General features: G+C 52.0%; 1 protein-coding gene across 2 annotated transcripts in view; it reads left to right on the forward strand.

Moving 5' to 3' along the window:
• The window catches only part of Sez6l (seizure related 6 homolog like), a 156,893-nt gene that overhangs the window by 97,364 nt on the left and 39,642 nt on the right, over nucleotides 1-19,887 (forward strand). For both annotated transcript variants that reach the window (NM_001415749.1, NM_001415748.1), the window contains exons 2-9: nucleotides 6,042-6,599; nucleotides 7,829-7,962; nucleotides 8,484-8,676; nucleotides 9,328-9,513; nucleotides 13,794-13,959; nucleotides 15,512-15,678; nucleotides 16,927-17,121; nucleotides 18,495-18,633. In NM_001415749.1, coding sequence (NP_001402678.1) covers nucleotides 6,042-6,599; nucleotides 7,829-7,962; nucleotides 8,484-8,676; nucleotides 9,328-9,513; nucleotides 13,794-13,959; nucleotides 15,512-15,678; nucleotides 16,927-17,121; nucleotides 18,495-18,633 — 1,738 coding nt within the window. The remainder of the gene's footprint in view (nucleotides 1-6,041; nucleotides 6,600-7,828; nucleotides 7,963-8,483; nucleotides 8,677-9,327; nucleotides 9,514-13,793; nucleotides 13,960-15,511; nucleotides 15,679-16,926; nucleotides 17,122-18,494; nucleotides 18,634-19,887) is intronic.

Below are 19,887 nucleotides of genomic sequence, written 5' to 3' on the forward strand. Positions count from 1 at the left end.
CAGATGAATTAAAAGGCAGCAACAATAAATGCTAGCATGGGTGTGGAGAGGAAGCACTCACTCCCTGCTGTGTACAGATACTTGTGGCCCTTACAGAGACGGTTTGAAGGTCTTCAAAACATGAAGTTCACCATCATATCTGCCAACCCCAGTCTTGGCAAGTACTTAAAGGATGTGTCTATGAGGTACCTGCAGGCCAACACCTACTGCAGACCTCACAAAGCAGGGGATATGGGATGAGGGGTGAGTGAAGATGTCTCCTGACAGACAGATGGAGGGAGTCATTGTGCTCTGTGCTCACAGTGGAATACTATGCTGTCTTAAAAGAGGAACACTGACACTCGAAGGGGCGTGGGTGGGATTGGAACTCATGGTGTGATGTGAAACAAGCCCAGAACAGAAGGGAGACCCCTTGCTCATTTGTGACCCTGGTGTCTCGGGTCTCCTACAAGATGACAGGAGAAAGTGGTCTCTAGAGATGAGGAAGAGCTGCAGGTGAGGAGAGAGAGAAATGTGGGTAGGCAAGGGTCTTGATGATGGTATTTGGAGGCACGGTAGGGGCTCTGAGACCTGCAACAACCTATAACATTTCATTTCAAAACTTCTGGAAAAGAGAGGCCCAGGGCTGGGTCCCTCAGTTTCAAGACTGCTTGTTGCTCTTACAGAGGACCTGTGTTCAGTTCCCAGAATCCGTGTTGAGTGGATTACAGCTGCCAGTAACTCCAGCTCCTGAGAGGCCAACGCCCTCTTCTGGCTTCCCTGGGTATTGCACTAACATGCAAGATCACAGAGAGAGAGAGAGAGAGAGAGAGAGAGAGAGAGAGAGAGAGGTGCACTAACCTCCATGTGCATGGAGAGACTCATATGCACATAAGTAAGTGCACTAGCATGCATGTGCACAGAGCAAGACACACATATGTGCATAAGTGCACTAACATGCATTTACACAGAGACACATGTACATATAATTAAAAATAAAATATAATTGTTTTTCAAAAGAGAGAGAATCAAAGATTCCCAGTACATGAAAATGATCATAGTTCATGCTGGGGATGTGGCTTCCTTGATAATGTGCTCACCTAGCATGCACAAAGCCCTGGATTCAATCCCTAGAACTTCATAGTGTGGCAGCCCTTGGGAGGTGGAGGCCAGAGAAGCAGGAGTTCATATCACCCTGGCTACAGGAGAAGACAGAAGTGCTAGGTGCCCTGGTTTCATCACTGCACACGGGAGCAAGTTCCACACTTTGCCCACTTTTCTGACTTCCTTTCTCTTGCTGTGATGAAATCACCCTGACACAACAGAACACTTAGAGGAGAAAGGGTTTATTAGAGGTCAGGATTTCACAGTCCATTGATGCAGGAAGTCACCATGGCGGTGACCTCACAGCCAAATCAATGTCTCCTCTATTACACAGGTCAGGTCCTCTTGCCTAGGGAATGCTGCTGCCCACAGTGGGCTGAGTCTTCCCACATCGATTACCTTAATGAAGGCAATTCCTCTGATGTGTTGATAGGATAGTCCAATGTAGACAATCCCTCATGGGGAGTCTTTGCCCAGGGGATTCTGGGTTGTTTCAAATTGGGCATTAAGGTTGACTGTTGCTGCCATAAGTGCCCACAAACGATACATACGTGTGATGGTTTTCACTCACCAGCAGAGTGTTTTAATCCTCAGATTCCCAAGATGGACTGCTGTAACCTCAGATGTGGTGGGGGGAAGAGGATAAGAATAGCTTGGGGGAGGTTTTGAGGTATAGCTTCCAGAAGACCACAGGGAATATGAGGGGAAAACACCAATGGTCATGGCACCCAGAGGTTCCTTAAGGGACGCAGAGGCAGGAGTCCTGCCTGGAATATGAAGCCATGGAGAGAATCTCTATGTTGGACAACGGAGTGGTAGATTTGGAGTGAGGCTGTAAGAGAAGCGGTAAGCAGCTCACTCTGTGAGTCCAGATAAACCTGGGACTGATCCTGGCTTTGCAGGGGTGGCCTGTGAACGCACCTCGTGCCCCAGCCTCCATTTGTTCCTCTAAGGGATGTATAATCTCCTTCCTAACGAAGCCAACAAAGAGTGACATGGAGCACCAATGACAGCACACTGTGTCTGCCTACCCTGTCACCAGCAAGGTCCAGTGGAGCAAAGCAAGAGACCTGGTCCGTCACTGCCACTGTGTCAAGGGGGGACGCCTGGCTTCCTGTCCCTGATATGGTGTCACTCGTCCTCTCAACCATGCTTACAGGTGCTCCCCTCCTCCCTGTCTCTCCCTTCTTCTCCCCCTCCTCCTCCTGTCCCTCTTCCTCCTCACCTCCTCCTCTCTGACTCCTGTCCCTCCCCCTTTCCCTCCTTCTCCTCTTCCCCTCTCCTCTCTCTTCTTACCCTCCCCTTCCTTCTCCTCTTTCTCCTCCCCCTCTTCCTCCCCACACCTTCTCCTCCCTGACTCCTCCCCCTCCACATTTATCTCACCCCTCCTCCTCCCCCTCCTCCTCCTCCTCAAATTTCCTCATCCCCAACTCCTTCCCCTTCTGCTCCTACCCCCTCCCCTTTCTCCTGTGACTAGAAGAATGGGACGTATTTACGAAGGGCTAACTGAGCCAGGCCACAGCAGCTCACCAGTCATTGTAGCCATTCATCAGTCACCTTGCCTGACTGCAGAGTCATCAAGACCAAGCACCGCTCTTGCTGCTTCCGTCCCCGTGGTACAGGAGCTGGCAGCCCTGACATCATCCTCTCTGGCTGCACACTTGACCTGTGGGGAGAGGCAAGGAGTCAAAGCATTTACACCAGTGGGCTGTTGCCCACCGAGAAACTCAGGAGCCAACCCTGACTGCAGCCACATTTACACCCAGTCCCAGCTGGGTCTCTCAGATTGGGTACCCTGACCTGTCACCTCTTCTACGTAAGTCTCAGCCCACCTACAAAGACAGTCACCATCAATCCCGAGATAAAAGCCCTGGGGAATGCCAGACCACAGCCTTTTGAGCAAATCCACATCTCTGATCTTTTGGGGCAAATGGAAAAATTTCATTCCAGAGGAAGCTAAGCTGTGGGAAGGTGGATGAGCCAGCTTCCCTCTCTCCCAGGGTATGTGACTACAGCTGGCAGGTCTTGAATCCACATCCATGAATTCTCAGCACTGGGCCAGGACCCCATGTTTGGTTTCTAGATGACCTTGATCTTGTCACCCATACCCATCCCTTCTCCTTGATTCCTGGCCCCTGCCCCTCTGGAAGGATGCTGGCTGGTGGTCAGCGCCACCCAACAGGTGCTTTGGTTACTGCCAATCTGTGACTGTTGAGGTCCACAGAGATCACAGCTGTTCAGCAGCTCCATGAAAGTTAGCTAGACTTTCCAACTGCTGCTCAAATCCACTTAGACGGTGGCACCTGACAGGCCAGAGACTGTGGCTCAACCACTGCTGTGTGCACAAAACAGTCAGTCCAAGGACCACTGTCCGCAGAAGGAATCTCTCAAGACCTTTGCTGCGGTGGTGGCTCACACTGCTCTGGATTCCCACAGAGAAGACGCTATGATTTCCACGAGGAGAGACAGCAGCAGCTGGCACCTGCTAAGTGCTGGCTGAGATGCAGACCTTCTCCTAGGAACCCTGCACATCAGCTCGCTGAGGGATGACAGCCCCAGTGAGCAGCAGACAGTTGCCACACTGGACAGCTGAGCAGACAGAAGTGCTCGGGGAGGAAGGTGCAGCATCTCAGGGATGAAATGAGGTTGATTTCAACAGCTCTGCTGGGCAGTTTCTGGGCCAAGCTTCCTTAAAGAAACTATGTATCTGCCACAGTTCAGCTTAGAGTTTTCCAATCTAGGATGCTGTCCTGGTTAGTTTTGTGCCAACTTGACCCAAGCTAGAGTCAGCTGAAAGGAGGGAACCTCAATTAAGAAAGTGACTCCATTAAGATCCAGTTGTAGAACATTTTCTTAGCTAATGATTGTTGGGGGAGGGTTCAGCACATTGTAGGTGAGGCCATCCCTGGGCTGGTGGTCCTGGGTTCTATAAGAAAGCAGGCTGAGCAAGCCACAGGGAGCAAGCCAGTAAGCTGTGTTGCTTCAAGGCCTCTGCATCAGCTCCTGCCTCCAGGTTCCTGCCCTGACTTCCTTCAATAGGGAAAGGAGGGAGCAAGCTGAGGGCAGTCTCCTCTCTCTCTCTCTCTCTCTCTCTCTCTCTCTCTCTCTCTCTCTCTGTATGTATGTATGTGTGTATGTATCTATGTGTCTGTGTCTCTACCTCTGTCTCTCTGTGTACATCTCTGTCTGTCTTTCTGTGTGTCTTTGTTTGAGCCTGTGTCTCTGTCTATCTCTGTCTCTCTGTGTGTCTCTGTGTCTCTGTCTCTCTGTCTGTATCTCAGTCTCTCTGTCTCTGTCTCTCTCCCTCTGTGTATGTCTCTGTGTATGTGCATGTATGTGTCTGTCTGTGTCTTGTTTATATCTCTGTCTGCCTCTGTCTCTGTCTCTGTCTCTATCTGTGTGTCTATGTGTTTGTGTCTCTATGCCCCCCCCCGCAGTTCTCCAGTTCTCAGCCAGCTTCACAACCTTACCTCCTTGCTTGGTGGACAGAACCTAACTGTGAGCTAAAGCAAACCCTTTGTCCCTAAGCAGCTTCTTGCTGGACGTTGGGCCACAACGATGAGGAAAATTCCCAACATGCTGCTGTATATTATTTCAGTTCTGCCCGAAACACCTTGTCTTCCTTCTAATGCTCTCTCCTTTTTCTTCTATGCTTCTCTCCTCTGCTGGGTGTAGTGCCAAGCACACTGGGTGGGCTGCTCTCTTTAATGTGCACATCTGCAATAACTCTCCTCCAACAGGGCACGAGCCAGGTTTCAGGGAAAAGGGGATCCAGTGCGCAAGATCACACAGGACCAAGTCAGCACTAGAAACTTACAGCTTTGGGGCTCGGGCATGGCTCTGTGAGTAGAGTACTTAGCTAGCATGTGAGGACCTGGGTTTGAGCCCTGACACCACATGGTATGGGCATGGTAACACATACCTGTAATCCCAGCGCCCCAGAAGTAGAGGCAGGAGAATCAGGAAATCTGGTTCTTCAGCTATGCAGCAAGTTTGAGGCCTTCAGGAGCTATAGGAGACCCTGTCTCTAAAATGAAAGAGAGACGGAGAGGGGGGAGGGAGGGGGAAGGGGAGAGGTAGAAGGAGGGGATAGAAAGCGAGGGGGGTGGATTTGACAGTTTGACTCCAAAGGGGCACGGTGAAGTTTAAGCTTTCCCTACAAGACCTGATATCTTCTGCAGTGCTGTTATCTGCTCCTTATAGATGGTGTGGAGGCTAATCCTCTGTCAGAAAAAAAGAAAGTGCTGATTTTAAACCATCGAAAGAAAAAGCAGTGATGTTCCCAAAGCCATTCTCTGATGGAGCTCAAATCTTTGCCTGGGCAATTTTTTCTCTGGTGACACTGGGCACTGTGGGGAGCTGTGTCCCGGTCACATGTGGGTCAACAGGGAGAGCAAGGAGCACTCACTCCAGGACACATGGCTGCTTAGCTGTGAAGCCTGGTGATCTGCTCTGGTCTGTGTGCCTTCAGCTTGCAACTATTGTTGCAATTTGTTGTGACATAATTTCAATGTTACTCGAGGACCATGTTTTTACTCTCAAGGTTAAAAGCCACATACTAGCAGGGTCCACAGGTCCCACCCACCCTTACCAGCTCTGGCCCTAGAGCTCCTCCCTCAGGCTCCTTGCTCTGTGGCAAACCTCATTCCCAGCACCAGGTCTCTACCTGTATTCACACATCCCTCATGAATCTGCCTCAGGACTAATCAAATAACTGTGTCTCTTGCAAAGTCCAGTGTCATGAAGTCTGTACTCTTGGCTTCTGTAGTCTTAACCCTTTCTGGGTCCCAGCACAATGGGCCTCTACTTTTTAAGAAGTAAGTGGGAGAAGAAGGAGAAGAGAAGTCTGTAAACTAATGGCTACCTGCCCAGTCTGGGGTGTCATTTTTAGAGGCTACCGTCTAAAGCTGACAGGAGGTGAGGCAGGCCCAAGCTAATGTATTTTCTCTCCTCCCCAGATGGTGGTCCAGAGGGAGACATGCACCCTTCCACCGCCTACCTCCTGCCCTCTGCCTTGCTGGAGGGCAGCCTGGAAGAGGGGGTGACATCAGCAGCCCCAGGTCCCCTGCCATCCCGGGAAGCACTGGAAGCACTAGAAGGGTCCTTGCCCCCTCTGTTCCCCGATGAGGCCAGAGTCCAGCATACCCCATCCCTAAGGAAGGCTCTGCCGTCCCTGAAGCAACTCAACTCAGCCCGGAGGCAGTTGAGGCCCCTGGCTACCCCGACAACTCTGCAGAGACTGGGATCCCCTTCCTCGGCTACCACGAAGCCACGTGAGCCTGGAGACCCGGAGCAGCCTACAGCGCCTGCGCCACTGCAGATCGCACCCTTCACCGCTCTGGCTACTACACTTCCACACAGCCCGCAGCCCGCGCAGGCCCCCGATGACAGCAGCCTCAGTAGCCCGCTGGACAAGGGTGACAATGAGCTGACCGGGTCTGCCTCTGAGGAGAGCCAGGAGACCACCACGTCCACCATCGTCACCACCACCATCATCACCACGGAGCAGGCCCCAGGTATACGAGGCTCATCTCCCACCCTTGCTGTCCTTCATTTCTGGATTCTCCATAGTGTGTGTGGAACTAGAGGTGGGGGACATGCTGTCACTGAACAGTCACTCCAGCTGTCTTTTTTACTTTGTTTTTGGTGGGAGTGTGTGTGTGTGTGTGTGTGTGTGTGTGTGTGTGTGTGTGTGTGTGTGTGTGTGTGCGCGCGCGCGCGCGCGTGTGCATGAGCATTGTAAAGAGAACTCAGGTCTGGCACATAGCTAGGCAAGCAAGCGCTCTACTATAGAGCCACACATGCAAAGTGCACTGACTTTTCCCGTCTACTGGCTGTCCCTTACTTTGTCCTCTTCCTCCATACAGTAAACCAAAGTATTCAGAAAATTTAGTTGTATCAGTCCTGTGAACCCCACCCCCCAGACTTCTTCTTCCTATTTCCTAGACACTGCTCACACAGCGTTCTGCCGTCATGGGGCTGGGGATTTCTTGTAGGTGGTCGAGAGCCTTTGTAGGGAGGATGCTCATTTCCTAAACCTTTCTATGGAAGGGCCTGGAGCTTAGGTGGAGGCTGATATGCAAGGGAAATACGGAGACCCCCAGCAAGATGTGGATGGATTGCTGAGCCTGATCTCCCAATCTGGGTTCTGTGCTTCTCTGTGTTGGGGCCTCACCGGTCAAGCTCGCCTCAACTTGGCTGCTCACTGTGCATGGAACTAGAGTTCTCCGTGGGTGGAAAGAAAGGTCCATTGGGGAATGAACTGCCAAAGCCATCTGCACCCGAAGAGTAGAAAGTTGGAAAAGCAATCAGATTTTATATGACAGCAGGATGTGGCGGGTCTTTGAGCTGAGACAGGCTGTTAAGATTGACCTGGAACTAGATGCCCTTGCTAGAGCATCTTTGGGGCAGATTATTGGAGGTTCCTGGTTAACACAAAGTCACTTTTTTACTGCATGTTGTAGGGAGGTGGGGTGCCACTTTGGATATAGTAACTGTGCTGTGTGAGCATAGTCCAGACGGGGGCCCTCCCTGTGCTTTGGTTTGCCTGCCTTACGGTGGCAAATGGAATGGCATTCTGTCTAAGAATGAGCAGGGCTGCTCCTGGTGACTAGTTACCAGTCAGGACCGGGCAGAGTTCAGCACGAGTCTCCTCTGTACCTCCATAATAGCACATCTGCAAGTGAGCTCCTGGGCTGGCCACGCAGCCGGGTGTATCCTGATGCCAACGTTTGTTTCATTGTAGCTCTCTGCGGTGTGAGCTTCTCGGACCCCGAGGGATACATTGACTCAAGTGATTTCCCTCCTCAGCCCTCCAGCAGCTTCCTGGAATGCACCTACAATGTGACTGTCTACACTGGCTACGGGGTTGAACTGCAGGTAGCCTAGAGTGCGGACCATGTCCTGTCTGGGTTGCCCTTACTGTCACACCTCCTTTCCCCAAAACACGGCTGCTTTAGTTGGGTTTTGCAGAGAATGGGAGTTCCCAGGTGTATGTCCTACTGAGGCCTGAAGATGTACAGAGGCTATGTTGGCAAAGCTTTAGATGTGTTACCCAGAAAGGAAGTCCCTTAAGGTCCTGTTTATTAAACACTAGCAGGTACCAAATACAGCACATGTGTGCACGTGTGTAGGGGTGCACAATACCTCCCATCCACACTCTCCAGCATAGACAGCAGAAGTAACAGCAAGAGCCTGGCCTGGAGAAGGGTGGGTCACCCTGCAGTGCAGCCACAGTAGAGAAGAGAGACCTAGAAATGAAAGAGTGTCCTTGCTTGCCCTCTCGTCGGTCCACACAGACAAGATAGACTGTGTGAGTCAGCACCCAGTGCACTGTAAGCACAGGAGCTCCTCCCCGGCCTGTTGCCCCAGCCCTCTCTGTCTCCCCCATGGATTCCCAGGTGAAGAGTGTCAACCTATCTGAGGGGGAGCTGCTCTCCATCCGAGGAGTGGACGGCCCCACCCTGACAGTCCTGGCCAACCAGACTCTCCTGGTGGAGGGCCAGGTGATCCGAAGCCCCACCAACACCATCTCTGTCTACTTCCGGACCTTCCAGGATGACAACCTTGGGACCTTCCAGCTACATTACCAAGGTAGGGTCTGCTGAGGCCAGCCAGATGGAGACACTGGCCTCACTTTCCTCTGACACCCAGTCACAGTCTTGGGGGTTTTGTGTGCCAGGGACCCACTGGCACTCCAATTAAGTCAGCAGAATCCTCCTCCATGACTGAAAGCAATGGTTGTTAAAGCCAAGAAAGGAAGATGCATAATTTTGGAACTGGAGAGGGCTCAGGGAAAGAGCGTGCTCTGCAAGCATAAGGAGCAGTGCTCCCATCCCCATAAGGAGCAGTCCTCCCATCCCCATAAGGATCACAGCTCCCATCCCCATAAGGATCACAGCTCCCATCCCCATAAGGATCACAGCTCTCATCCCCATAAGGAGCAGTGCTCCCACCCCCAGAAACAACATAGAAAGTCAAGCCAGGACTCACCTGTAGCCCCAGTGGTGAGGGATGGAGACAGGAGGATTCCTGGGGCTTGGTGGCCCGCCTGCTTAGCCAAATCACCAAGCTCCCAGTCAGCGACAGAACTTACCTCCCCAAATCTGGTAGAGAAACAGCACCCAGCCTTCCTCCCAAGAGTCGCCCCTCCATCCTCAGCACAGTACAGAGCCGCTGCCAGGATGTGGGTCACACGGCCTCCTGCCCACGGCTGAAGCGCTTAGGTTGCTCCTTTCTCCGCAGCTTTCATGCTGAGCTGCAACTTTCCCCGACGGCCCGATGCTGGAGACGTCACAGTGATGGATCTGCACTCTGGCGGGGTGGCCCACTTCCACTGCCACCTGGGCTACGAGCTGCAGGGAGCCAAGACGCTGACCTGCATCAATGCCTCCAAACCGCACTGGAGCAGCCAGGAGCCTGTCTGCTCAGGTACCACCGGTGTTCACCAACCAGGCAGGGGCGGGGCAATGCGAGGCGAGGGGGCAGCACCCTCTACAGCGGTGGTTCTCAACCTTCCTAACGCTGTGACCCGTTAAGACCTCGTGATGTGCTGACCGCCAAACCATAAACTCATCCCATTGCTAGTTCATAACTGTGGTTTTGTTGCTGTTATGAGTCTGATACGCAGGATATCTGATATATGACCTTTAACCCCCAGAGGGGTCGCGGGCATCTCGGGTAAGGCTCTTCCCTCTAGGCTGTGCTGTAATATAGTGCACGCAGTATGAAATCGGCTTCTGAAGATACATACCACACGGCAGTGTTCTGTCCAGTGGAAACTTTGCTCCCTAGCAGTCACTCGACAGCGGACTTGGTGGTGGCTGTTGTCTTCCTTATTCTGAATTCCCTCTCCATAATGATGAGGTCCTGCTTATCCCTTGTTTCTTTTGTTGTTTGGACTTTGGGGGTGGCTTCTGCTGTTCTGTTTTGTTGTTTGAGCTTAGTCAACGTGGACTCAAAATTTGGTGACGGCCACCAACTAAGGTGGTCTGGTGCCCTCTGGTGGCGAGAAGTAGATGGTGCAGGCACGCAGGTGGAAATCTGGACTTCAAGGACAGCGGGATCCTTGGCCAGTGGATCTGACATCCTTCAAGGACCCTGCCAGGATACACTAGCGTCCACTGTTACCGGGTTCTGCAGCCACGGTTGGAGCTGTGAGGGTCTGGCTCTCCAGGAGTCCCCGCCCTGGTACAGGATGCATGTCTAAGTTACTGCTCTGTGGCTGTGAAGAAACATTGTAACTATGGAAACTCTTCTTTAAAAATACAGAGAGAGCATTTCGTGGGGGGGGGGGTTGCCTACAGTATCAGAGGGTGAGTCCATGATCATCACATCGGAAAGCAAACAGGCATGGGGCTGGAGCAGTAACTGGGAGTTTTGCATCACAGTCCACAAGCAGGAAGGGGTGGAGGAGAGAGAGACACAGACAGACAGACAGACAGACAGACAGACAGACAGACAGACAGACAGACAGACAGACAGAGACTAGGCTTGGCATGGGCTTTTGAAACTGCAAATCCCACCCCCAGGAACTAACTTCCTTCAACAAGTCTACACCTCTTAATCCTTCTCCAACAGTTCCACTCCCTGGTGACTAAGCATTCAAATATATGAGCCTATCAGGGACAGCCATTCTTATTCAAGCCACCACAATATGTGACCAGATGAGAAAACATGGAGGTGCAGAGGGGGGCAGAGAGTGCCAGAGAGGGGTCACAGGGATAGTGTCACAGAGCAGGTGGGGACAAGAAAAACCCTGTCACCATGACAGATAGGACTCAGGAACAAGAGGTGATGGTAGGCCAGAAACCAGGGAAGGAAGGAGACCCCAAGGAGCCAGCCTGTTAGAAGCTGAGAGGGAGGTACCAAAGGGAAGATCATGGGTATGGGTTTTCCCTGCCAGTGAGCTATCCTGGGCAAAGGCTCAGCAGATTTGAGGAAGCCAGCATGTATCTGGCATGCAGAAGCAGATGGTTATCTGTAAGTTCAAGCCCAGTCTGGTCTACCCAGTGAGTTCCAGGACAGCCAGGGCCACCTAGTGAGACCTTGTCTCAAAAACAAACAAGCAAAAGAAGAAAACACACACACACACACACACACACACACACACACACACACAGACTATACTGAGGTCAGAAGAAAAGCAGCAGCCTGTTCCTCGTGAGGGATCTGTCAGGGGTGAGACCATGTCCCCCGTTGCCCCACCCCAACCCCAGTCACCGATGGCACACCCTAGGTTTCAAGGGCTCCACTGGCTTGTGCAAAGTCTGTCACAGGTACATGACACAATGGAGGTTTGAGCCTCGGGCTGACTGACAGAGGACAGCATCCGTGGGATGGAATAGGAAGGGAATTTCATGCTCAGGAAGGAAGGACGGTTTCTGTCCACCCTGTCACACAGCCCAGTCCAGGGCAGAGGAGAGCTGTCATAGCTTGTCTCCTTCTGCCAACCCATTCCCACCACATTGTCATTCAGCAGTCCGTGAACATCTACCATGTGTCAGGAACTGAGCTGGGCCTATGAGGGGAGCCAAAGCACCCTTTCTTCATCTGTAAAGTGTCCACTCTGCCCTCCACCCCCAACCCTGGATCCTTTCTGAAGAATCAAATGTCACTGTAAATGGGAATGGCATGGAGCACACCTGGCCCATATCCCAGGGACTCTACTCATTAGCTGTGTGTCCTTGAGCAAGTAGTTTAATGTCTCTTAGCATTACGCCTATTAGAATTTTTTACTCCTTTGCAAAATGAATAGTTGTTATTTGTCCAGCAAATGCTTTACGAAGTCAAGCAGAGCGACAAAGAATGGCCTCAAATCCCAGCACTTGGGAAGTTCAAGCAGATTCACAGCTCAAGGCCAGTCTGGGCGACAAAGGGAGACCCCCTTTCTCAAATTTTTAAGAATTAAATGAATAGGAATTAATATTTGCTGAGAACATACTACAAATCATGCCATCCGGCGCTGGGAGCCACTAGGACTTACTGTCATCACAGCCAAGAGCCCAAGCTGTTGTGAGATGTGTTTTGCAGAGAAATTCTTAGAGGGCAGCAAGCAAAGGGCTGTGTCCCTGCTTGAGAAGATGTGTGAAGAACTCAGAGATGGCGGTGAGTGGCTGAGGCACACTGATCGGAAGTCTTGCCTAGGGCATGCTCAAAGCCCCGGGGTTCCATCCCCAGCACGTGTGGAATCTCAGGAGCTGGAGGGAGGAAGATCAGGAGTTCATGGTCATCTTTGCCTACACAGTGAATTTGAGACCAGCCTGGACTGCATGAGACCTTGTCTTCAAAAGAAAAGGGGTGAAGAACTCTCGGAGAGCGGACTCTCAGGACATGGGGGGGGGGAGCCAGGAGGACTCTTTGTCCTCTGAAGAAGAGGCCAGCTCTATAACACAACTGGTCGGATCTGCCTGCTTGTGCATTTCTGCTCCTTTGACCCTGGGGGAGAAACCGGGGTTCCTGTGTATCTTCAATCCTCTTCAGGGTCCTTGGGATCAACTCCCAAACACCACATTAAAACAGACCCTCCATTTGACCCCCTGAGACCGAATCCCGGCATCTCTTCTCTGCCGTGATCTGACAGCCGTGCAGCTCCTGTGGGCCACAGATCATTTGCGGCGTCACCTCGCCGTATTATTTTAGCGTAAAAGTGTTTTACGGCTCTGGTTAAAAGAAGATTCCAGAGACACAAATGTACAGAGGACTAGGACAAATCACCTTTCTATCCCATGGTCTCAATCTACCCCTGCGGGTCACTCACAGGAATGGGCCAGGCAGGGCATCAGCTAGCACACTTCTTCAAGCTCTGGGATTCGTAAACAGTGTCTGAGAACGCAGTGTTGGGTGGCTCTGTGAGACCCCAACGTGTGCGGGGGAGATGTGCTCTGGCTCTGGCTTTGAATCTGAGGATGAAGGCGGAGATGCACAGCTTCATCCACAAGCCAGTTCAAATCTCCAAAGCTTCCCCTAGGATTCACTCCCAGAGCTCTTTTCTGGGTCAGGGTGTTCCGACATGGTTTTAAAAGCTTTTTTTTTTTTTTTTTTTTTTTTTTTTTTGCTGAATTGCACCTCAGGAAATGGTCATGATTCTCCTGGTGAGATCCTCGTGAATAAGTAAAATTATGCCTACAGCCCACACTGCTGTTTTATTGATCTGTTTCAGCCGGCCGTTGGTTGGGTAAAGTAGAACACAACCGGAGTTTCTTCCATTCTTACACTCCACGCGTAGTCCTAAATTGCATGCTTCTCCCCTGAACTGCTTCTGTCTGCCCTTGGGAATGATTTCATAACGAAAGTCTAGGCATCAAGCCAGGGAGATGGTTTGGTGACTTAACACACTTACTGCCAAGTCCCCAAGACCCACATGGTGGAAGGCAAGAGTTGATCCCTGTGAGTTGTCCTCTGGCCTCCACACAGGCGTTGTGACGAGCACACACATGCACACACACACACGAGTGAATAAATGTGAATTTTTTTAATGAATGTCTAGGCACAATCAGCACCACAGAACAGTCTTAAATTGAGGTTCCCCCCTGCAACAGCAGAGTGGCATTGGCAGATAGAGGCATGGAGGGGGTTAACAGGACAGTGACCCCTTCATGTGTTCCCAGCTCCACCCTGGCTAGAGGGCTTGAGTGCAATCAGGGGAGACCAATCCCACCACTCCTCTCTGTTCTTCCCTCACCTCCTGGCATGTCACTTTCTGCACCCAGCCCCGTGTGGAGGAGCAGTGCACAATGCCACCATCGGCCGAGTTCTGTCCCCCAGTTACCCGGGAAACACCAATGGCAGCCAGCTCTGTGTGTGGACCATCGAGGCTCCAGAGGGCCAGAAGCTTCACTTGCATCTTGAAAGGCTACTGCTGCATGAGAAAGACAGGTGAGCTGACTGCACCAACTGCTCCTCCTCAGCATAGAGAGGGTGGAGTGGGTAATCTGGGTGTGGCTGAAGCCCTGGGGAAGTTGATAAAGATCTTATGGCCCTCTGCTTCTGGTCAGTATATTGAGGCACTCTGTGGGAAAGGAGCCTTCCTGAGCCACCTAGGAAGAGAGGGAAGAAGGAGATGGGAAACATACACAAACATACACACCCTCACACATGCCCACACACAGGTACACATGCATTCGCACACACCTGCATGCACACATTCATGGGTGCACACATAGCCCATACATCCACACACAGAGACATGCACACATCCACACATGCATGCATACATACATGCATGCATACACACATACAGACACAATGCACACACACATGCACACATGTACACACTCATACCCTGAATGCACATATTCATGTTTGCACACACCTCCATACATCCACATACCCAGCAATGCATGCACACACATGCATGAACATACACATACAGGCACACATGCATATGCACACACATGCACCCTGCATCACACATTCATGCGTGCACACACACCTCCACACATCCACATACCCAGGGATGCACACACACACACACACACACACACACCTGCATGCACATATTCATGCATGCATGCACACACATGCCTGCATACATACTTACAGACACACATGCACATGCACATACATACACACAGGCATGCATGCATACACCTGCAGGCACACATTCATGCCTGCACACACACACACACACAAACACACACACACACACGCGTGCATGCATGCACACATACATGCCCACATACGCACATATAGGCCCACATGCACATGCACAAACATGCACACACATGCACACACATGCACGCACACACACACACCTGCAGGCACACATTCATGCCTGCACCTCCACATACCCACACACCCACACATCCACCCAAGCATGCATGCACACACACATGCACACATACACACATACAGGCACACACGCACATGCACTCACATGTATGTGCACTCACATGCATGAACACACACACACACACACACATACTGCCTGTGACTTGCTCTCAGGCATCTCTTCCCTGAGTGGAATGAGAAGGTGCATATATTGAGCACCCCTCTGCACAAAGCCATGATTAGGCTCCATGGAGAACAATTACGATACACACAGCACTGTCCTGGGAAGACAGGAGGCAGGGATGGAGAAACTCCCCTGGAAAGAATTAGGCAGGCTGGGTGGCAGACCTCTTCCTGCATCGTGGGACACTGCCTAACTGCACATTGCTGTCCAAGCCCCACCTCTCAGCGCAGAGCCACCCATGACACGGTAACTACTCCTGGTGCCCCTTACTCACCACAACCCACCCTGCACCCCGAGAGACTCAGAACAAGCAGGCGGTTTCCATTTCTGTGAGGGATGAGGAAGACCGAAGGGGCAGGATTTGAGTTCAGAGGGAGATCCCGGTGAGCATCCCACACACACCCTCTCCACTCTGGCCCGGTGTCACCGACCCAGAAAGACATGTCAGTATCCCTCTGCCTTTCCTCTACCTAGGATGGTTGTCTACAGTGGACGGACAAACACGTCAGCCCTCTTGTACGACTCACTCCGAACAGAGAGCGTGCCCTTCGAGGGCCTGCTGAGCGAGGGTAGCAATATCCGCATCGAGTTCACCTCTGACCAGGGCCAGGCAGCCTCCGCCTTCAACATTCGCTTTGAGGGTGAGAGGTCCCCTCCTTGTCAGGTCCGGGGGCAGGGAAAGTGGGTGAGGGCTGAACCGGGACCTTGGGATGGGGAATGTGCTCAGTGTGAGGGACCCAGACTGACCCACGATTTCCAAGACAAGCTTTCCGTTTTATTGTATTGATATCAACTTCCTGCTAAGCAGCTCTTGTGCTGGTGCCTGGTCCTGTCTTCCCTTTCTCTTTCATTCATTCATTCATTCATTCATTCATTCATTCATTCCTTTGTTTTGAGAGACTGTCTTAAGTGCAGATCTCATGCAGCCCAGGCTGGCCTCAAACTCAACAAGCTGACCAGGATGACCTTGAACTTCTGATCCTCCTGCTTTTCCCTTTCAAGTACCAAGATCACACATATGAACCACCTTGTCCGGCTCCTGCAGCACCGGGGATCAAACCTGAGGTTTCCTGAATGCTAGGCAAAACTCTTAACAGTGGAGCCCTATTTCCATCCCTTCCCCACTTCCCTTTTGGCTTTTTGAGGCAGGCCGTCTCTAATATTCCAGGCTGGCCTTGAACTCACAACCTCCCATCTCAGACTCACTATCGAAGGACTCGTACCTGTGCACCACTACACCAGGCTTTTGTGTGTGCTCCCTGTGTGACTCTCACCACACAGAGATGTGGAACTGGTGTTTCTGCTCACAGGAGAGAAGCCAGGGATATCTGGAACCTCACTTACAATGTGGCTGCAGTGGCTACCAGCCTGCCTCGGAGCCCTCCTCTGCCCACCTCAAGCAATGCCTCTGGGGGCCTAGCCTCCTTCCAAGAATAGGTTCTCTGACCCAGACAGACCATGGTGTTCTGTGTACCCTAGGGACTGTAGCTCAGGCTTTCCTGGAAGTGGGTGGTCCCATTGAGGGACAGACATTGTGCATCCAACAGCAGGACCCAGAGTGCTGGCATGGACAGAATGTAGGGTCCCAGTTAGACGGTCCTATCTGCATCATACACAAAAAACACAAGGTCGGAGGATCCAGGTGCCTGGCCCACGTCAGAAGCATTCTGCTCTGGAGCAGGGTCCCCTCAGAAGCCCAGGCTGGCCTGGAAAATAGTGTAGCCCAGGCTGGCCTTAAGCAATGACCTGTCTGTCTTAGGCTCTCTAGAACTAGGATTACAGATGTGAGTTTCCATGCTCTGAAGTACCTTGCCTTTATGAAATGTCTAAGCCACAGGGCTGTCTTTTACCTCATCTGTCCACTAACACTCTCTGTGTCCCAACCTCAGCCTTTGAGAAAGGTCACTGCTACGAACCCTATATCCAAAACGGGAATTTCACCACATCGGACCCCACCTATAACATCGGTACCATTGTGGAGTTCACCTGCGACCCTGGCCACTCTCTGGAACAGGGCCCAGCTGTCATTGAGTGCGTGAATGTGCGGGACCCATACTGGAATGACACGGAGCCTCTATGCAGAGGTGAGCCACCACCTTCCCCAAGGCCAGATTGCCCAGAGCCTGGACCCCAGCAAAGAACAAGACCCCAGCCTAGAAGGGGTAGTCACATTACACACTGGTTTCAGGATGAGACATTTTCCAGACCATTGGTCCTCTGGGTCTGGTTGCTGCTGGTTTTGAGAGTAATCAGAAAATGGCACACCTTCCTGCAGGCTCAGGACCTGCAGTGCACAGCAGCTGTGACAGGTGAGCCCTGAAAGGGTGTCAGCTCCTACAGACCCATCCTGTTTCACATTCTGCTGCAGTGCATAACCCAGTCAACAGCACGTGGCATGGTGACATGGGTGACCGTCACTGTTGATCATAACTGGGCACGCTGTTGAGAGCTGCATGTCCTGTGTGACAAGACCTTTTCTACAGCCACATTCAGTAGACACCAGCCCCATTCATGATGAGGAATCAGACATGGAGAGAGCGCACCCAAGAGCATTGTAGGGTCAGTGGAAGAAACAGTGGGCTTAGCTTCCCTGTGCTCAGAGCCCAGACAATATCGGCTGTGACAAACTTTCCCCAACACTGGCTCCCTAGGTCTTGCATCCAAGGCCACTGAACCCTGGCATGTGGAGGAGTGAAGGTTGCCCTCACTCCTGGTGACCACCTGGCAGTTGGCGAGATGTCATTGCCTTGCCCTGGTGAGGGACTGGCCCCTGAACTAAATGTGCTCCGTGAAGAGAGAATGTGTTGAGGCTTCCACCTCTGCCATGCTGAGGGCTTGCCAAGGCAGCAAACACTGGGATTGAGAGGCTAGCCGCTGCATCCCTGCTGCTGATCCAGGCTAAACCTTTCAGAGACTGGAGCCCGGTCGCCACCTGAGCACTCACTGGGGCCAGCCAAGGTGCTGCAAGCTGGTGGCCTCAGTCATGATCCATCATGAGCCAGCATTTCCTGACGTCTCAGAGAAGGAATCTGATGCAGTCAGACCATATACACACCTCATCCAAATCTGGCAGAACAGTGGGAACTAGTGGGAAGTGGGGGCTGTCCTTGATGGGGAAGACAATGCCAACCTCCGCCCTCTCGGAGCTGCAGGTGGGGCCAGTAGCCTTTATTCAGCACATGTACAGACACGTGCACACACGTACATGCACACATAGACACATAGACACATATGCATGCACACTCGTGTAAATGCACACATAGACACATATGCATGCACACTCACGTAAATGCACACATGCACACATAGACACATATGCTGCCCCACCACTCCACCCCATGCCACACAGGGACCCACAGATGCCAATCTCACCCCTACCCCCAACCCCTGCAAACTCCTAACCACTTATGCTGTGTTGGCTTCCTCACAAGGGTGTCCTCTTGTCTGTCTGTTGCAGCCATGTGTGGTGGGGAGCTCTCTGCTGTGGCTGGGGTGGTGCTGTCTCCAAACTGGCCAGAGCCCTATGCAGAAGGTGAAGACTGTGTGTGGAAAATCCACGTTGGGGAGGAGAAGCGGATCTTCCTGGACATTCAGTTGTGAGTGTCTGAGGCGCCTTTCACCCAGGCCCACTGCAGCAGGCAGATGGGGGAGGAGCTGACTTTGGCTTTTATTGTTCCCACCAGGATTAACTGAGCATCTAGTACATGCCAGGGAGCTGCAGAGCCCTGGGGTTGCTACAGCAACACAACAAGCAACTATCACTAATTCCTTCTGCTAAAGAGACTGATGTCCAGGGAGGGCGTACACAGATAAGCACACTCAGTTGACCTCAGTTGGTCACAGCCACTGGGGATTTGACAAGAAGGAGGGGAAGGAGGGTTTCCATAGCAGAGTTCAGTGTACAGATGTGCAAGGGTCCCTTTATTTTATGTTCAATACTAGGTACTTACATATCTATCGTGAGTGGAGGCTGGGGTGTGATCGTCATGGCATGTGTGGGACAACCAGGGGACAGTTTATGGGGGTCAGTTCTCTCCCTCTACGTGTGGGTCCCAGGAATTCAAAACCTGGAGGCTGGCAAGATCAAATGGCCAGTGTGGGCAGGAGTGAAGGGCGCTGGGCTGTGAACCCCTGCTATACTACAGTTTGTTTTTCCTTATCTGCCTTCCGATGCTAAGTAAAGATTTTCCTGTCAGTCTGGGGGGGGGGGTCTCGCCTTACTCCACCTTTCTCAGGCTTAATACAGACCTTGGATGGCACTTGGTGACTGGGAAGTGTTTGCTGAATGGGGACAGCTGCCCTAGGCTGCTTCCCACGTCCCCTGGGCATAACCACAGTGTGCTCACCCAGAATACCTCCCAGCTCCCCAGGTGGGGAACCCTGAGCTCGGAGTGAAGGTTCTGGCTCTGGGCTCTTATATCTGATGTTGTCACCCTGCCTGGAGGGCAGCTTCCAAGGATTGCTGGGGGCGGGCAAAGAGAGCAGCAGCCTCTGGTGGCCTCTCAGCCACTCCACCTGTGAGATGGAGACAGGGACAGATGGTGGTGTCTGGAGATAAAAAGGTTTTCTGGCATACCCAGGTGGCTGGGAAGAGGCCAGAAGCAGGAGTCCAAGGGCCTCTGACTCTCCAAGCAGCAGACTGGACCCACAGGCCTAGTAGCCATCTTTGGAGTGTATATTCGTTGTGTAAAGTGATGGTATCTGTGGTGCAATTTGACCAGATCCATCCCCACCCTGCCTTCCCCCTATCATCACCCTCCAACTCTTTCAGTCCCCTCAAACAATTTCCCTTATCTTAAAAAAAAATCCAGATTTTTTTTTTCATCTGGGAGAAAATGCAGCATTTGTCT

The sequence above is a fragment of the Rattus norvegicus genome, chromosome 12 (genome assembly GCF_036323735.1).
Source record: "Rattus norvegicus strain BN/NHsdMcwi chromosome 12, GRCr8, whole genome shotgun sequence".
Lineage (NCBI taxonomy): Eukaryota > Metazoa > Chordata > Mammalia > Rodentia > Muridae > Rattus > Rattus norvegicus.